The sequence below is a fragment of the Micrasema longulum genome, unplaced genomic scaffold, assembly GCF_059751315.1.
Source record: "Micrasema longulum isolate JH-2025_06_02 unplaced genomic scaffold, ASM5975131v1 h1tg002162l, whole genome shotgun sequence".
In the NCBI taxonomy this organism is placed as follows: Eukaryota; Metazoa; Arthropoda; class Insecta; order Trichoptera; family Brachycentridae; genus Micrasema; species Micrasema longulum.
In genome coordinates, this window is record NW_028279327.1 from 34,917 (window position 1) to 54,330 (window position 19,414).

A 19,414-nucleotide genomic window follows, 5' to 3' on the forward strand; every position below is an offset into this window, starting at 1 on the left:
AAAAATAATGTTTATAATCTATTGAAAAAAATCGATCCGCTTTTGTCAGAATACTAATGATTCATCAGCGCAATCAATACGAGATCTGTAAATTAAGGTTTGCGTCCACGCTACATTCGATTTCGTTTTAGCGTTGTGCTAATAGAGGGCACTGATAATTTGTTAAGAGTACTGCGCGTGCGCAGTGCGCGAATCTCCCTATTGGTGAACGGAGATAATTCATCCCATCTTGCTTCCTGCTTGCGCATTGGCGGCTTTTGTCTCTGCAGGCCGAGTGCTAGTTGTTGGCTCCGCTGTGCGCAAGTGAATTAAATAACTAAATAACACTTGTTACTCCTTGTTTACTGTGTGTTTTACGCGCAACTGTTTTGTCTTCTCGTGAGACACGGTTTTCGTTATTTTTGTGGTTGTTTTAATTCTTGTTTTTAATATTTTGTGCTGTGTTTACAAATAATGGCCAGGAACGAAATGGGAAAGAACAAACATCACTCGCCGGCACAACAGTAAGTTTAATTCAATACAATAAATAATATTAGAATGATTGCAATATTGTATCATCTCAAATAATTGCTCCGACCCTGTTGTAGTACAATTTTGTGTGCAAAAAGTAAATTTGACACAGGCCAGATTCATGGACCAGAAATCCGAAGTTCGAACCCTCCTCTCTCGCTATTTTTTCTTCTCCCATTAACTAACACGGTTGCATAAAATAAACCCGATTTTTTCGTCAACCTATTTTGTTAAAAAAATATATTTATTCCGCACCGCTCGCGTTTTGCTTTAAAATATAATAACTCAACATGTTATGTTATCCGTTTCGCATAGTCCAATGTTACTCCAATCACAGCTAATCATTTATTTTGTAACGCGAAGTTAAAATGCAGAAGCCAGTGCACAGACCTTTTAATTGCACACATAACGTTGTGTTAAATGTCGGCCTTGCCGGAAATCGAACTCAGGACCTCAGGCATGGTAAGCAAACGCGCTTAACAGATCACAACGACGAGGAATTATCAGCACTCGATATAATTATTCAGAAATTTTACCTGAGAGTAGCCATCATACCAGAGGGGAAATGAATGTTACACAATGTGTAAAGCGGCCATTTTAACCAGCCAATGACAGGTCATAAGCCCTGTAAACAAATAGACATTCATTTTTTCTTCTCTAAAATGTTATCCGTCTCTTTGGTAATATATGTTAAATATTAAAACCTAATTAGATTTTATCTGTGATTTTTGACAGTTAATATGTATGCCAGGGCTGGTATTCTGAACCCTGTAGCGTGCATAAAGAACGCTCTGTTAGCGTGTATTTAGTACGTAAATACGCGTTAAATAGAAGTTCTCTATGCGCGCTGTAGCGTTAAGAATACCACCCTTTCCGATCTTGAGTACATATAGAAATGGTATAAAGTGAAATCGATATTTATATGTTATAAATGTGTATGTTTTGATGACGATTTAAAGCATCAAAGTCCTGTAAAAGCCCCGACTTTTATATTTCTTTCTCTAAAATGTTATCTATCTCAGTTGTAATTTGTTAATCTCGTCTGAGGGTTTTTCATACTTCTTCCGCTTAAGAGGTGCATGTGGTGATGTCCACCATTGCCAGCCGTCTCAATGAGACCCTCTCGCCAGCCAGCAATCTTGCCTCCTCCCACGTCAATCCCGTGTACCATAGTTTCGCCAAAAGCCGAAAGATCGTCATCGACGGCCTTCCAGGACAGCTGTATCCCCCAGGTAGAGGCGAGGCGACTTGGGTTAAGGCTCTCCTGAAGTATCCTCAGAACTTGTCTAAGCCAGGGTCCCGAGTTATCAATTATCTTCAATTTTATCCAGAAAGAAAAATTTAGTTTTCTGTATGAAAAGCAGATATGCATACAATTTTTCTTCCAAACCTGTTCAATTATAGGTTACCGACGAAGATACTTTAACTTTTCATGCAAATATGCCCATTTTCGTACACAAGTATCGGTTTTTCTTTACACAGTCGAAGGTAACTCTGTTAACTTCCCATTGTAATCGGGACCCAGAGCTCGTATTACAATGGGAAGTCAAATTAAGTTTTCTATTCTCAGAAGTTTGGTGTTTTTAGTTTTATCACACACGTAACCATGTGTGGAAGGAATCGGGTTGTGGTCTCGTGGCTAGGTTGTGGACTCATGGATCAAAGGTCCGAGGTTCGCATCCCGCTCTACCACAATTTGATTTCCGTTTAACAATGGTAATTTTTTTACAACTCGTTGAACATGTCCACCGAAATTGAAATATTTGGGTAAATCATAAAAACGCCAAGACTTTTAAAAACCAAAAAATATTTATTTATTTAAACATTTTATATACGTATAAAGTTTAATTAAATAACATTTTATAATTAAATGAAAATGACAAACCGATTGCAATATCAATCGGCTCATTTTATTTGATTTTTATAAAATACGCATAGTAATTTTCATTTATCGAATCTACAAATAAATAAATAAAAATTCAATTATTTGTTCTAAATAAAGATACACTTTACGCAATTAAATATTAATTTTCACATTGATTTGATGATTTAGTATTTTATTATTGCTAATTAAATAAATTATTCAAATCTGCATAACAATCGCTGTTTATTAATCAGTGTTATGCATGAGAACCCAGGTTCGATTTCCTACAGGGTCAACATAAAATATTCATCTAATTGTTAATTTAAATTACCGTATTATTATTTAAGGCATTGCCATTAATTTGCATTAAAATGTTATTTAAATGTACTTAATTACAATTTTTATGGTGAAAAAATAGTAAGCAAAATAGTAATTATGCATACACATTGTGCATTGAATTTTTTGACAGGAAGATATTTGAAATATTAGATAATTAAAGAACAATAATAACTAATATACTACATAGTATATTAGTTAGCTAAACAGAGACGAAATACATTTTATTTAAGAGAATATAGAAGACTAGGCATTTACCGGGCTTATGACTCGTCATTGGCTGGTATAATTGGCCACTTTACACACTGTGTAGCATTCACCATATTATACTCCTTCGTTACTTCCATCTGTTGATCTTTGTGAAGTTAAAGAGCTGAAACCTTATATAAAATATTCTTAATGTCTGTTTAAATATATTCATATTGATAACTCCCAAGGGTTCGAATACAGTCAAAATTTGGACAAATTCAATATACTTTTTACAATATCAACTATCATTATAATAATAACTAAAACGTTTTACCTAAAGCGTAAGGCTAATAATTAACCACTGTAGTTATCTCGCGTCATCACTCGCTGCGCTGGTTAGACAAAAAAATATTAAAAGTAAATATTATGTTTTTTTAAAGCACAACATTCGACCAATGCTTCTTCTGATCAGTCAGTTTTTTTATTTAGCTGGAAGATGACGGTTTTAGTAATGAATCAGCTAAAGTATAAATATATTTGTAATTGAAGAACATCGTCAACAATGTTTTGAGCATGTCCAAATGTATGTAGACTGGTTGGATTTCCTCCCTAGGGAGTTATTTAGATCTAAATTTGATAAAGCTAAGAGGGAAAACCTTTTTGAAAAGGGAACATGGAAGTCTGGGCATTTACAGGGTTTATGACCTGTCTTTGGCTGGTTTGAGTGGCCACTTTACATTCGTTGAGTCTCACCCAAATGATAAAGGTTTCAGGTATTTTACTTCACAAAAGTCAACAGATGGAAAAATTCAGCAAATATAGATGTTTAAACATGAGCGCAATGGTGAATCTTACACAGTGTGTAAAGTAGCCAACCAAACTAAACCAGCCAAAGATAGGCCATAAGCCCTGTAAATGCCTGTAATTTCATATTCCCGTCTCAAAATATTTTCCCTCTCTGTTGCGACAAACTTAGAATAAAAAGCGTCGCTTAGATAACACCGCGTAAGTAATTATTTATTGTTTCAGCATTTACTCTGTGGAAAAACATTTCTAATTTATTTAAAATGAAACACTTTGTAATTTAATTAATTAAGTAAACTACCTAAGAGTTTAATATATAGGTATAACACAGCTATAGTTCATAAAATGTACCATGATTAGAATGACAGTTGTCAGAAAAAGTGACGACATAACTTTGTAGTAACGTCAAAGAAGTTATTTATATTGACATACGTAAAATCATTTGTATCTGGCGTGTTAATAATTTTTTTTAATACAATTCTTGAAACATAAATCAACATTAATATATAAAATCAGCTTTAAAACTAATATAAACCTAATTATTAACGACGTTCATAAAGGTTACATCATTTTGTAAAAACGTTGAGATGGGATCAATGTAAATTGATCGACTAAAAAAATAATTCATTTGATGTTGTGCATGAAAAAAGTATAAATGTCTCATTTTTTTGAGAATAATTGTGTTAAACACACTAAAATAGGCTTGTTTATGCGTTTTTTATATAAATTTTCGGAAACAGAGTTTCATGATTGCATGAAATAACTGATAAAATCGATTTGATCAGTGATCAGTAATTTCCCATCACTAATGAAATTAGTTTGACAGCTGTCATTCTAATCAAGCTATATTTTAAGGACTATAGTTTAAGGTAATTCAGAATATCTAAAATTAGTTGTATTATAATATATTAAACTCTTGTGTGGTAAAAATTATAAAGTGTTTCATTTTAAATAGGAATATTTTTTTTTTTTATTTATTGGGGATATCAACAGTAATACATGTAATAAAAATATAACAAATAACATATACAGAGAATAAAACCAATGACAGATATCCACAGAAATACATTAAATACACGTACAATACATACTAGTGTGTTTGTGTGAGTGTAAGTGAGTGAGAGGGTGGGTGTGTGGGTGTCATATTGGAAAGAGGGTGTCAGGTATCGAAAATATATGTCAGGTATCGAAAATATATGGTCCATTATCTCTACCTACCCCTACGGGGAAATGGCGTGATGGTAGTAGTAACGTAAACTGTACTTTTTTCTTCTCTTTTGGGCTATAACTGTTTTTCTATTTCTCCAATTTTATTTTTATATATAGGAAACTTATTCGATAACCATATTTGTCGCAACAAATCGGTTTCTCAGAACAGGCATTTTCCCATATAGGAACCGATTGCAACATTAGGCATACTAATATTTCAGGATTGCCGACCCGTATGCTGAGCCTACTCCTAGTACAAGCAGAATTTGTCAGTCTTTTTGTGTCATTTTGTAAAATATGAAATGTATGCATACATTAATAAATAAATAAAATAAACACCGCTTAAGTCAATTTTGTTCTTTTTACAGGATAGCAAAAAAAGAGCAGATTTTATTGAATCAAAGAGGAATTACACTTAACAGTTTTTAATATGCGACAGTTTATGGATAAACATTTGATTTTAATACATTTCAAGGCGTGATTTAGTTGTGCTTTCTATAAAATAACCAGTTTTTTCGTTATCCTGTTAAAATAATAAAAATTACTTGCGCGGTGCTGTTAGCTACAGGACGATATGTAATATACTCAGCACATATCACGTCTAGCATTATATTTTACCACCAGCGCTCGTCTGTTACAACAATGCTAATTAATTAAAGTCTGCGAGCCGGGCGTTTTCGGACATTTTATTCATGACCTTTAACAATACCCTGGGAACCGTATCCCATCCGATCCGCGTGATAAGTGAATCCTATTCTCCCAATAAAAGGCAGTTTTCTCTTCTAGTTTATTATTTGACACTTCCTGTTGGCGAAACATGTTTTTAAGCCCAGTAATGGCTCTAAATCGCGAGCTACTAATTTTCATCCGCTGTTGGCGGCTCACAGCGCGGGTCCACTTGTTCAGCAATTGCCGTAATTCTAGGTATCCGCTTACATGCCAGCAGCGACTTGCGTCTCATCCAGTACTCCGTACCTCCGCACTCCCAACAGTCAGCACTGCTCCACTTTGTTCCACAAGTACCTACCAGCAATAATTCATCTGGTTTGATCGCTTTATAACACCCGACTCCAAGCTCTAATTCTCAAGCTCTTTCGGAACTTTTTTGAGCACCCGAAACTATCTGTTCGAAGGCCTCTTTAGATAAGTTGTTAAAAATTCAGTGCTCTGTACACAATTTTATCACTTTTATTATTTTTTTGTATTAAAATTTTTAGTGTTGTAACACCTGGGCCCGTACTCTAATGGGAAGTTAAAATTTATCTTAAATTTTATCTTAAAATTTTTTATCTTCAATTTTATCTTTATTTTGAACTACAAAGTCAAATTTAGTTTTCTGTGTGAAAAGTAGAATATGTTTACATATTTTTTTCTAAACATGTTCAATAACAGGTTACCGACGAAGGTAATTTGAATTTTCATAGAAATACACCCATTTTCGTGTGCTATCTTACTATACGATTATCATCGGTACATATCGAGACGGCATAAACTAACATCGATATTTATGTACAAAAATGTGTATATTTGTACGAAAATTCAAAATATCTTCGTCGGTAACCGGTAATTGAACATGTTAAGAAAAAAAATTGTAAACATATTTTTTTTTTCATACAGAAAACTTAATTTTACTTTGTATATAAAATTAAAGATTAATTTTAACTTCCCATTAAAATACGAACCCGGGTACTATCTCCTAAAACTGAAGTCGTTTCTTTTGAGTAAGACGGACATAGTCACATTGGACGAAACAAAGTTTTTTCTTTGACAATAATTTCTAAATCGTTCGTCCCGAAGATATGCATATTTGGTGTACTTGTATACGTGATGTATTCTAGCGTTTTTTAAAAATTATTTACTATTTTCGAATAATCATACGCCGTATTTTCAATAGCTTTAAGTTGTGACATCACATTTTATTTTTTACTTTTATTCAGATTACGTTTTGATACGTGTAGCAGTCAATTTAAATCGTTATTTCTTTACACGAAACCATTATTATAATTATTAATTTTTAAAAAACCTACCCATTTCAATGTCATTTCCAAGAGACTGACGCCCGTCCAAAATCCTAAAGGTACAGATTCGTTAGCCTGACATCTACCTGGCTAATTAGTTATTAGATGACCAAGCAAATTATTAAACGCAACTTCCCCAATAAAAAACATACGTAAATTTTACCAGAAAAATAAAAAATACGGTCACTTCAATTCAGTTTTGCTATTTAAGATTTCATTTCATTTCAACTTAATTAGTTGTAGTCATCATCATCATCAGCCGTCTCTTGTCCAATGTTGAACATAGGGCTCCCCCTTTAGTCTCCATATTTCCCTATCCTGAGCCAACCGCATCCAACCACTTCCTGCTACTCGTCCTTTGTCATCAGACCACCTTGTCTGAGGCCTGCCGACACTTCTTCTACCCGTTCTGGGTCGCCATTCCAGGACTTTTTTGGTCCATCTAGAGTCTGTGATTCTGGCTATATGACCAGCCCAGCTCTATTTCTGGTTGGCAGCCCTATGGACCACATCGGTAATCTTTGTTCTCGCTCTAATCCATGTATTGGTTTTTCTATCTCTCAACGAAATACCCAGCATTCTCCTTTCCATGGCTCTCTGTGTCACCGATAATTTGTGTAAAAAATGTTTCGTGAACACAAAAGTTTCACAGCTATATGTCAGTACAGGGAGAACACAAGCATCAAAAAGTTTCTTCTTTAAATAATGTAAATACTTCGGAGATTTTAGGATATATGAGAGCTTACCAAAGGCGGCTCATGCTAAACCTCGCCTTCTTTCTATTTCGACATCTTGATTATCTTCCCCGTTTTTTGTGTTATCTGATTTGTACCTACACAATTCCAAATGATTAATCACAGATATTTATAGTTACACGCGAACAATTGTTATATTAAAATTCGTGATCTATCACTAGATCTGCCATTTTCAATCATCTGTCGTCACGTGAAATAAATGTTAATTTTGTAAAGAACAATAGGAATTAAGTATTATTCTTGAACTGGTCAAATTATATTTTTCTCACGCTAATGCTAATTGTCTTAAGAGATTGACACCAAAAAGAACAAAAAAGCATCACACCTAGCTCTTACTACTTGTAGAATAATCTCTGTAATTCCTAACAGGTAGTGGCCGTGAAGCAGGTGCTAATTAGCAAAATGTGCGTCTGAATGAAATAGTTGGTATACATAACAGAACATTATACCTCAGACCAGTTTCCTTCGCTCTGATACGACTGATCTTGAATTGAATGAAATTGGCCTTTGGGGTCACGCTACCAATTTCGGTTCATCTATTTTACTCTATACTATCTCCAATTGTAAATTTAATACAAAAACGAAACCACATAATATAATATGCGTGTTCAAGAAATAAAATAATTTACTAAACGTCATTAAATATTTTTGTATACAACTACTTACCGACTTTTCTATGTCTACCGGTTTCGAGACGTACCCGTCTCTTCGTCAGGACATCTATTAAACCAACACGCAAAACCCACTATACACCTTCACCATGGTTGTTGCACAAAAATATGAAACATCACGATATGCATTTTAATATCAGTCATATCACTCCACTACTTCGGGAATTGCACTGGCTACGTTTTCCACAGAGGGTGGAATACAATCTCTGTTGGCTTATGTATAAGTCACTGCACAACTCTGCTCCAGAATATCTAAGGGAACTCTGCATTCCAGATGAACTAGCTGACAGACGTCTTACGCTTAGATCAGCTACATCTACGTCGAAAGGAAAAGTTATTATACCTCTACGCAAACAGCGCACTAAATTCGGCGAACGTGCATTTGCGGTCGTAGGCCCTACGGCATGGAATGCTCTCCCAGCAGAAATCCGAAACTGTGAGAGTGAAGTGATATTTCGGAAGAAACTTAAAACCCACTTGTTCTCTAAATCATTTGAATAAATTCTTAGCATGTGGTGAAAAAGTAATATGAAAAAGTACATTATTTTTCTTAAATTAAAAGTTAAAATTAAATTTATATCTTTATAAAATCACTTTGTAAAGCGCCCTTGAGGTATTATATTACGAAAATGGCGCTGTATAAGTTATCCATAATTATTATTATTAATATTATTTTAAAAATATTTTGTGTTGTGGGAGAAATAGTTGAAAAAAAAGGAGGGGATGAAGGGAGAAGCGTAAGTTTAACAGGTATAGGGCGACCATTACAATGGAACATCGTATAGTGGGCTATATTGAAAGGTTGTTTGATTATTGATCAAAGGAACATTATTTTTTAAAGCTTCTTAATGTGAAATATTTCCTTTAACCCTTTATTATTTGTATGTAAGATTTTGACTCCCGTATCTTTATTTTATGCCATGATTAAAATTTATTAGGTGATTCGCAAATTCGGAGAAATTGTTGCGAAGGCACCGCACCTCATATATGAAGCCCCTCAGCGCCCTTGAGGTGATTTTCACAAAAATGGCGCTATATAAATTATCCAACTATATATGAATATCGAAATTTCTTTATGTTCTTCCTACGAGAACTGAAGAACAGCCTGAATTATTTAATAAACTTTTTTATGTTTATTATTAAGCAATAATTTATCAGTATTTTTATTTGTATGAAAAATAGGCTTGATATTATTTGGTAAAAATTTTGATACATTCGAGTACCTATATAGTATTTACGTAATACATCATTACATCATTTACTTAAAGAATTCTTCTTTATTTATCATCACTATTAGTATTATTATTGTATGATTACTGTTAACAGAATATAAAAATTGTTTTATTGATTTTTGATAGAAAAGTGGTTGTATACAAATATTTAATAACATTTAGTAACATGTTTGACCACAAAGTTGATGCTTTAAATGTTAATAAAATAATTTACTAAGAGCCTAATGATACATGAAAAATACACCTGTGATCTTCCCAGGAATCGATCCCGGATATGTGGCAGCGTCTTAACCATTTTCACATCATGTGGATCAATGTAATTTTTTTAAATATCGTATTTTGTATACTGAGATTTTAAAATATTTAAAATTATTTCAGTTGCCCAAAATGAAAAATCTGTAGAAAGCGGATTACGATCATTGTTGGGCCCAAAGAGATTTATCGTTAAATAGGTGCGAAGGTTTTCACGGTCACTGTTATCAATATTATGTATCTTTTTTGGGTGATACCGTGTATGTTGGATTTGATCCGACGTTTCGGCTACCATTGCAGGAGCCATCTTCAGGGAAAACTGTGTGTTTTATAGAGAAATGTATGTGTTTAAGTACTAGTAATTTGTACCGTGTCACAGTCAGCAGTAGGCACATTTCTTGTTTTGTAGGAAAGAATAATTATTTGTCCAACAGGGCGCACAGCAAAGATGAGAATTGACGAACACAAAAGAGCGTGTAAACTTGGACATCCAGACAAATCCGCAATAGCGGAACACTTTATAGACACAGGACATTTTTTCGCCTTTGAACCAAAAATTCTACATAAAACTAGTAATTATAGTGCACGAATAATAAAAGAGGCAATTGAAATACACAGACATCCAAATAATATAAACAAAGACGACGGGCTTAAATTAAATTCAACATGGTTCCCAGCACTACATATGACAAAAACGAATAGAAATGTGCCTACTGCCGGCTGCGACACAGTACAAATTACTAGTACATAAACATAATTATTCTTTCCTACAAAACAAGAAATGTGCCTACTGCTGACTGTGACACGGTACAAATTACTAGTACTTAAACACATACATTTCTCTATAAAACACACAGTTTTCCCTGAAGATGGCTCCTGCAATGGTAGCCGAAACGTCGGATCAAATCCAACATACACGGTATCACCCAAAAAAGATACATAATATAGATTTATCGTTATTTGTCGATATTGCATATTGAAATTTTCCATGCAGTTACAAAATGTCCATCTTTAAGTATTTGTTGGATTTGGTCATGCCATGTCTTTCTCGGTCTTCTTCGATTTCTGCATCCATCAACATTCGCATCGAAAATCTTCTTAGTCGTTCTTTCGCTGCCCGTTTGCTCCGCATGCCCAGACCGAGGCAGAATTCCTTTCTTGATTTTGTCGATAATGCTTATCCCTTAACTTAATCGTTTATAGTTTTACCACACATTCGTATGAGAGGTAGTATTTCGACAGCATTCATTCTCAATATCCATTCATTAGAAATTCGCCTTGCGAATATATGTAAAAACACGATTGAAAGTATGTATGTATCGGAAGTATGTTTACTAGGGACGGAAAGGCCGATAAAGATATTGAAAGGAGGGTGAGTGCCGGGAACAGGGTGAACGGTGCACTAAAATCTACTTTGGCAAACAAATGTTTATCGCAGGAGGCTAAACTAGCAGTTCACAACGGAGTTCTAGTTCCAACTCTAATGTATGGGAGCGAAGTATGGAATTGGAAAAATAATGATGAAAGTAGGTTGAATGCTGTCGAAATGCGATCCCTCAGGCGAATGTGTGGTAAAACGATGTATGATAGGTGCACAAATGTAGAGATCCGTGAAGTGTGTAAGGCTGAGACATGCATTATTGATAGAATTAAGAAAGGGGTGCTGCGTTGGTTTGGACATGTAGAGCGAATGGACAGCGAAAGAACGACTAAAAGGATCTACGATGCAAATGTTGATGGATGCAGAAAACGAGGAAGACCGAGAAAGACATGGCACGATCAAGTCCAACATATACTTGAAGATGGACATGTCAAAAGTAGGAATAATCGGCGTGCGTACATAAGAAGATGTATGAATGTAGAGGAAGCGAGGTCTGTATGCCAAGATAGAGTGTTATGGCGTTCTATTCTCTCTGCCTACCCCTACGGGGAAACGGCGTGATGGTTTGTTGTTGTCGATTAAAAAATGAAGTTACATTTACCGGTGAAATTTCCTATCAAAAATTTGTTGTACCGTAAATCACTTGTACCGTATGTATCTTAATGGCAAGGGCTCTGGTCAAAACGCTACGGTCCGACGACTCCACGGGACGCCGACGATTTAATTATTTTCCTCCATAGTTCACGGTCTTGGGTTTTGTGAATAACCGCATGTAATTGGAAACATCCTTTTTATTTTGTACAGGAACATAGAACTATCACTTGTGGGCATATTGTATTAAATATTTAAGTGTTTTTGGTTTCACAACGGTGACTTGACCATCCTGCAGTGGCGAGCCGTGATTTATTTTATAGGTAATCTGCAAAAAATGTTCATTAATTTATTAAGTAAATAACAGCATTTATCGATACTATTCCTGGCCGATTACCTTTCGTTCCCACCCTTCCTTTGACCCATCCTTATGGTACCTACCTAACATCAAGATAGAAGATATTCAAAATTAGAAGATTCGGATTTAGAACAAAAACAATACAACATTTTTGACTTGACAAAAAATCAGATAAAAAGTGGTTGGAATCGTCGCGCGTCGAGAAAAACATTGTTCCATTTAATAGTTCATTTTGTCATCCAGTGCCAGAAATTGAAGAACATTCAGATTACATTAAAGGTAGGTATCTACTCCATGTATCTATTCCTTTCTCAAATATTTCCCAATCAACAAAACTGAATGAAATTCGATTTTCATTTACAGTCCGCCTTTTCGTTAACAAATTTGTGCCTACATATAAGTACATAATATGCAAGTGATAAAATTATAAATGACAGTGTTTTTTCTGTGGTTCTGTGAAAATCAACTCGAACAACAATTATTATCAAACACGCGATTTACGTAGCTTTATTCCATACTATTTTGATACAATACCTGTTAATTGAAAGATTCCACAATGACATTCAGCAGATATTTCCATAATGATTTAAATGTCAACACTGAGGACTGGACGATTCTTTTAAAAAATGAATAATGCCAAAAACGTCCACTGCAAACGCCACATGTCCTATGTGATACATAATATGTATTCTATCAAAGAAAAATGGTCTTTCAGAAATAATGTTCAAAATACGTGTTTTCAAATAGAGAACCTTTAAATAATATTTGTCATCTGCCAGCTTGCTTTAGTACTAAAAAATGCGACTAGGTTAAAGACGTAAAATATAATGTACTTTTTTGTAAGGAGAAATAAGGCGAGGTAATCGGCTAGTTTCATCATTCACTGAGAACGGGCTGGGCGCACTTTATATATATTTTTTTTGTAGGAAGAAATAAACGATGGTGGTGATTTATTATAAATAACAAATATTTTATTTATTTTCCCATAAGCATGGTTACTATAAAACATTATTATCGAAAGTCAAATGTAATGGTTAGCTGTACAAAATCTCTTATTTGGACGATTCGCCCCTGCCATCCTGTTACATTGTTTGTACAATTTTCTTTAAACAGTTGTAAAAAGGCTTTTATTCAATACCATATAAACTGCGAACTTTTTCAAAGAGATAAAATATACTAAAATTGAATTATTAAAAGCATAATCATAAAATCTATCATGTTGAGTATTAGATACAGTACATTTTTTTAAAGCTAAAACTTAAAAAAAATTGTAGTAAACATGGACACAATACGAAAATATCAGAAAAATATCATATACAACATTCTAAAACGAAACAAGGACAGTCGAGACTAATGAACCAGGGACTGAAATTATACAATAAGCTACTAGACAAAACTAAATAAAAGACAAACTTTTCAAAAGATGTAAAAAATATTATTAACAACAGAGTATGAATAAAAAATTCAATGTTATTTGTGTAAAATGAATATAATAATCCGTAAGGGTTGATAAATAAATTTTCAATAAAAAAAAAATATTTAAAAAAATCCTCCTTTATTAAAAAAAAGGTTATTCAAAAGATATTGCTAGCGCAACGACGCACAGTGTTTTGACCCATACAAGCTACAAGATAAAAAGTCACTTTTGAATTCTTAAACGATGACGTCATGGGGACATTACCAGATAGTTAGTGTGACGATTGTAAGCCTAATTGGGGTGATTAATGCTTAGGGTGATTCATACCAGAATATGAAAGTCGGATAATTGGTTTTTGAAAGCCTAATTACATTTATTTGCATTTTGGCGTCCGACGTGTAAAGGTTGTTTATCAAGTTTAAAATTTTTTATTTCGATTTTTTAAAAAATGGAAGCTATTTTGGAAGGTATGTTGTGTGGTTTTTTTTCTAATATTTTAATGTATTTCATTTAGGTATTTAAAAAAACAATAATTTAACTTATGTATTTTTCAGTAGTTAAAAAAATATCAATTTCTAACTTCTCGAGAATTTATCTCGGAGAGTATATCAAAGTAGCAAAATATTATTTTTATTTTTCAATAGACCAATTTATTGTTAATTCATAACAGTTTCGATATTTTACCGCACGAAGTTGCATCTATCTTATTTTGTTATTTTACAGGTACCAGATACGAGATTTCCAGGCAAGAATTGTACGTGATGTGGAAGAGTTTGACGAAGAAAGAAAGGCTTCAAGGAGTGTTAAATATTATTGTTAGTAAATTTGAAGTCACTGAACTCGGTGCAAGTGGTAAAAAACTGTTAAAAAATCAAATTAAGCTTATTTGTTTAAATATAAGCAGAAAATAGACCGAATCTGGCTGTAAACTAGATAGATTTGTTAAAAAAAAAATTGAGTGGCTCGACGGTAGTGAAAATATTTTGATATGTGAAAACTTTCGACAAAGTCCTTTAGTAGACATGAATGAACCATCTACGTCTACTGGAAGGCCCGCAAAGGATTTTGGGGCATGCAGTGATCAGTACAAAAGAACAAAAGTGCGTGATTTAGTGAGTACGAAGACATCTGAAGAACTTTCGTTTGCCACGCAGGTATCTATTCAAACATCAGGAAAACGCACAGTTGCCGATCTCCTAAAGAAAATTTTGAAAACTACTCCCAATGAAGTAGCAAAAATACGTAGGAAACGTCAACAAGTAAACAAACAGCGGGCATTGACAATTGAGGAAGCGCTAAGTTTATACGTTGACTGTAAATTATCTTCGCATTCCTACAAAGTTATGCGTAAAAATGCCATAAAAACCGGCCACAACATATATCCGGCATTTTATAGTTTATGAAAAGCAAAAGAAACATGCTGCCTGAGCGAGGAATTTGTCAAAATAACGGAAACTAGTGCAGAAATCCAGCTACAAGCGATTTTAAATCATACGGTGGAACGATTGCTAAATGTAGAATCAGAAGTCTTAAAAGAAAGAGTTCCTTCAGGTTCTGTACTGACTCTTATATGCTAGTGGGGTGGAGATGGAAGCTCGGGACATAGTAATTATAAACAGAAATTTCACACAGAGCATGCAATAGATGAATTTTTATTTATTATGTCATTCGTTCCAATACAACTAAGGCTTAATGATGACCCTAATATAGTAATTTGGCAAAATTTAAGCCCTTCCTCAACCTCTTATTGTCGTCCTATTAAATTTATTTTCGCCAAAGAAACTGATATTCTTACCTAAGTCTGAAATCGAAAAACTTCAAGATGCAATTGAAAAACTTGAAAATTTTCATGTTAATATTGGAGGTGTAGTATTGTCCATAAAATTTAAAATGCTTTTAACAATGGTAGATGGTAAAATTTGCAACGTTTTGGCTGAAAATAAGTCAACCATGTCCTGTTATATTTATGGCGCCAAACTCAGTGAAATGAACTTTATTAGTATTAATGGAGTTTCTCGACAAGAATTTTATTCCTTTGGCTTATCTACATTACATGCTCTTTTTATATTTCTCAAAATACATCTATTTGAAAATCACTTAAAACAAATGTTTTATTTACAGACCTTTAAGTTTTATCATCATCATACCATATCCGCTCCCTATGTGGAGCATATGGATTCCATAATCTGCCTCCGGCCAAGCGATCGACCTCCCGTACATCCTTCTAAGTTAAGTCCACGTACCGCAACTCTGACGCAAACTGCCCACAAATTGTCAACAGTGGACGACCAGCACGCCGAGAACCTGATGCCTTGTAACATAGGCAAGCATGGTTAAGGCTCTCGGAAGGCATACGTAGTACATGGCCTTGCCAGCCAAAACGCCTTGGATGACAGTAGATACCAAGGGTTGCTGTGTCCGTTGCCTCACTTGTGTTCCTTACAATGTCAAACTTTTAAGTTTATTAAAACCCTTTGAGTTTTCATGTTTAACATAATGAAATCAGCTGTAAAATGGTTATTCTGACAAAACAAGTGAAGGCAGATTAGTTCTCTCGGGTGAAATCTTTATTTTATGCCTAAGTATCTAATATAATTTTCAATGATTTATTTTATAGGTTGACCGATTTATCAGTCAATAGAATTAAAGTAATAATTTCAATTATTTATGATCCTTAAATACATTATTGGATGCAGATATCGATTTCCAGAAAATTTATTTCGTTTATTAAATAACAATATGTGACATATTTTTTATAAAACGAATTATTATTACATATTTAATAAAAAAACCTCTTTTTAGGATTAAATGAATCGCATACGTGAGTTAAAAGTACATTCAGAATTTTTAGTTTCTAGCTTGTATGAAACGAAACACTGTGCGACGCGACGTTATGCTTCAGGCTTCATATGGCAATTATCAAATAAATGTTTGTCACTATGCTTAAATTTTCAATTGTTGTAGCGGAGCGATCAGCTATCCTGGGACCTTTAATAAATAATATTTAATTAAAAGTAATAATTATAATTAATTAATAGTCTGCAACGCAAAACCGACTCTTTAAATTAGTAAAAATAATAGAAGGCATTGATTTTCTAATTTCCAATGGCAACATTTAAACACCAATACTGATGAAATAACCAATCACAACACAAGCCACTTGTACGAAGCGAACTAACATAAAAAAATATTCCATTGACAACACCATTTGGTGTTGCCAGCCTAAAAATAAAATCAGTTGTGATTCTGACTTTACCGATTTTCACTATTCAAACAGTTCGTAATTATTTTTTTTTCCTTTCATTATCTATGATTATGATTTATCCGAGGTGATTTCTGATGTGCGTCGCGTGCGTTCTGAATGTAGTTTCAGTCCTGCGAAGGTCGTTAGCAGGTGCCGTTGCTTGCGGAGAGGTCCGGGGTCAATTGAGCCTCGTTACTGAACGGACAACTGCACTCATTATTATCGCCATCATTCCGAGCAGATTGGATTTCATGCAACGCCAACCGGGTCTATAAATACCGCGATTAGCTGCCGAGTAGGAATACTATCTGCGAGCATAGTCGATCAAAAACGACACAATTGTTGAAAATTTAGTAGCACAAAACCTGATTTGATAATATTGACCGCTCGTTAAGACAGAGGTCTGCAAAAAGGTAGACAAATTGGTCTGATAATTAGAGAAAACCATTTTTAAATTCTAATATCATTTTTGGTCCCAAGGATCTGGGACTTATGTCTGAAAAATTGTAAACGAAATGTAGTACTGTAAATAAGTATTGATACTATTCCGAATGGCTTCTGCGAACAATTAAAAAGTTTTATTTTAAACTTTTCTATCACTCTTCTTATTCTTCTTCTTCAGCCTCTTCCAAACGTCTCCACTCCTTCCCATCACCCGCTTTTATCATCCATGTTTTACGGGCTATCGAGGCAATGTCGTCGACCCATCTTTTTTGTGGCCTTCCAACACCTGATTTATTTTTCCCGTGGTCTCCACTTTATTATTCTGGATGTCTATCTGCCATCGTTTTGCCTCACCAAGTATCCTGCCCACTGCCTATAATTTTGGTGTAAGAGCCACGATATCTACGACTGCGATTTGGCGCCCTGTTTCTTAATTTCTTATTCTGTCTCTTAGACATACACCGAGCATCTGTATTTCCATGGACCGTTGCGTTTTAAGTTTCTGGCTATTTTTCTGTGTCCCAGACATGGTTTCCAGTCCGTACGTCGTCACTGGCAATATAAACGATTCATCGACTTGTCTATGCTATCATTCACTTAAATATGTATATTTTATATGATTATAAATTTGTCTATAAACTGAATAAATACTCCACAATCTTTTGAGTTCCTAAGTCCAAATTTTTGTGGACAAGTATTGGATTTTACTGCCTACGGAGTTTCTCGTAATTGACATATACCTAACATTAGTTTCTCGTCATCTTGAGACTTGGAGTTTTAATAACGATCTGATTTCTCCACAAATAGTCAGACCTTCTTTGGCACAGAGACAATACTTTCATAAGATAGAAAATATATAATATAATGCCAGAACCGTGGAAATTAAATTAAATGTGGAAATAATTTGAGTCAAAGAGGTGACTGCTTTTATTAGTGAAATTGGTCGCGGAGACCTCAAGAGGTTGTCAGAGCTGATAGATAGATTAGAAACTGGCGTCGCGGGTTCGGTTCCCGCCAGTGAAAGATTTTTTTCTCAATTGGTCTGGACGTTGTGGTGAATTTTTCATTACCTCCTTCCATATCCCCTCTTTCTCACCTGCTGACAATGTAATCACTCATGTAAGAAATTATGTAATCCCTCATGTAAGAAAAATACCGTTTTTCATATAATTATATTATTAAATATTGTGTTTTTTCATACTAAAATAATATTTTTTTGACTGTCTTAAAACGGGGTTACTTATCTTTGTTAGATAGTCAAAGTTACTTTATATGAATGTAGTAATGTTATGTATAAATTAAGACAAATAAATAAATAAATTACAACACAGATGGATAGATTTCCAAATAACTTAATTTTGCATAGATGCAAAACAATTGCAGTTTAAAATTATTATACGTATGTGGGGAAGAAACTTTAACAATCAACACCAAATTCATAATAAAACATTTAAATTTAAATTAAAATAAAACACATTAGACTGATCCTATCCCGAACTCCATACAGCGGAAAATATTTTTTATTTTAGAATATAATATATTATCTAATTTCAAGAAACTTGTTAAGAAAATAAAAATGAATGTAAAACGAAGTTTTTACTCAGTAAGAGAGAAATAATCTTTATTGTTAATTATGTATCTACATACCCTATGTAACTTTATCTTTATTCTGTAAAACAATTTAGATCGATGAATAAAAAAAATAATTAAATAAAAACATGGATCTCGTTATACTGACGGGTAAGTTAATAATTTTATGCATCGTTTAAATGCCTAGACTTCCATATTCCCTCATTAAAAATTGTATTTCTATTGTAATATACTCTTACATTATTTTTTTATAAACTGCCCTGACCTAGGCCTTAGGGCCCGGTACTCATCTCAAAATATTGTCAATATATTTTATTGTTTTCCTTTTTATCTTTCGTTTCTCGTTTTACCCTTAACACTTATTTTAGGTCCGCGCAAATTTAATTTTCCTATCTTTGTGGAAAATTTCAGTCACCTTTTATATTTTTAACCTATTTTGGTACCGATAAGGGCAGGTATGAAGGTCATAAAAACGTAAATAAGATATGATTAAAAATTAAATGTTACAACCAGAATTATCTTCTTTCAAAAAAAAGAGAATACAATTCT

General features: G+C 33.8%; 1 protein-coding gene across 1 annotated transcript in view; it reads left to right on the forward strand.

Annotated features, from left to right (window-relative positions):
* Positions 1 to 200: 200 nt before the first annotated feature.
* Positions 201 to 19,414, forward strand: part of LOC148272905 (transmembrane ascorbate-dependent reductase CYB561-like) — a 143,927-nt gene continuing 124,713 nt past the window's right edge. Inside the window, exon 1 of the mRNA XM_088239421.1 lies at positions 201 to 503. Coding sequence (XP_088095547.1) covers positions 454 to 503 — 50 coding nt within the window. The 5' untranslated portion in view covers positions 201 to 453. The remainder of the gene's footprint in view (positions 504 to 19,414) is intronic.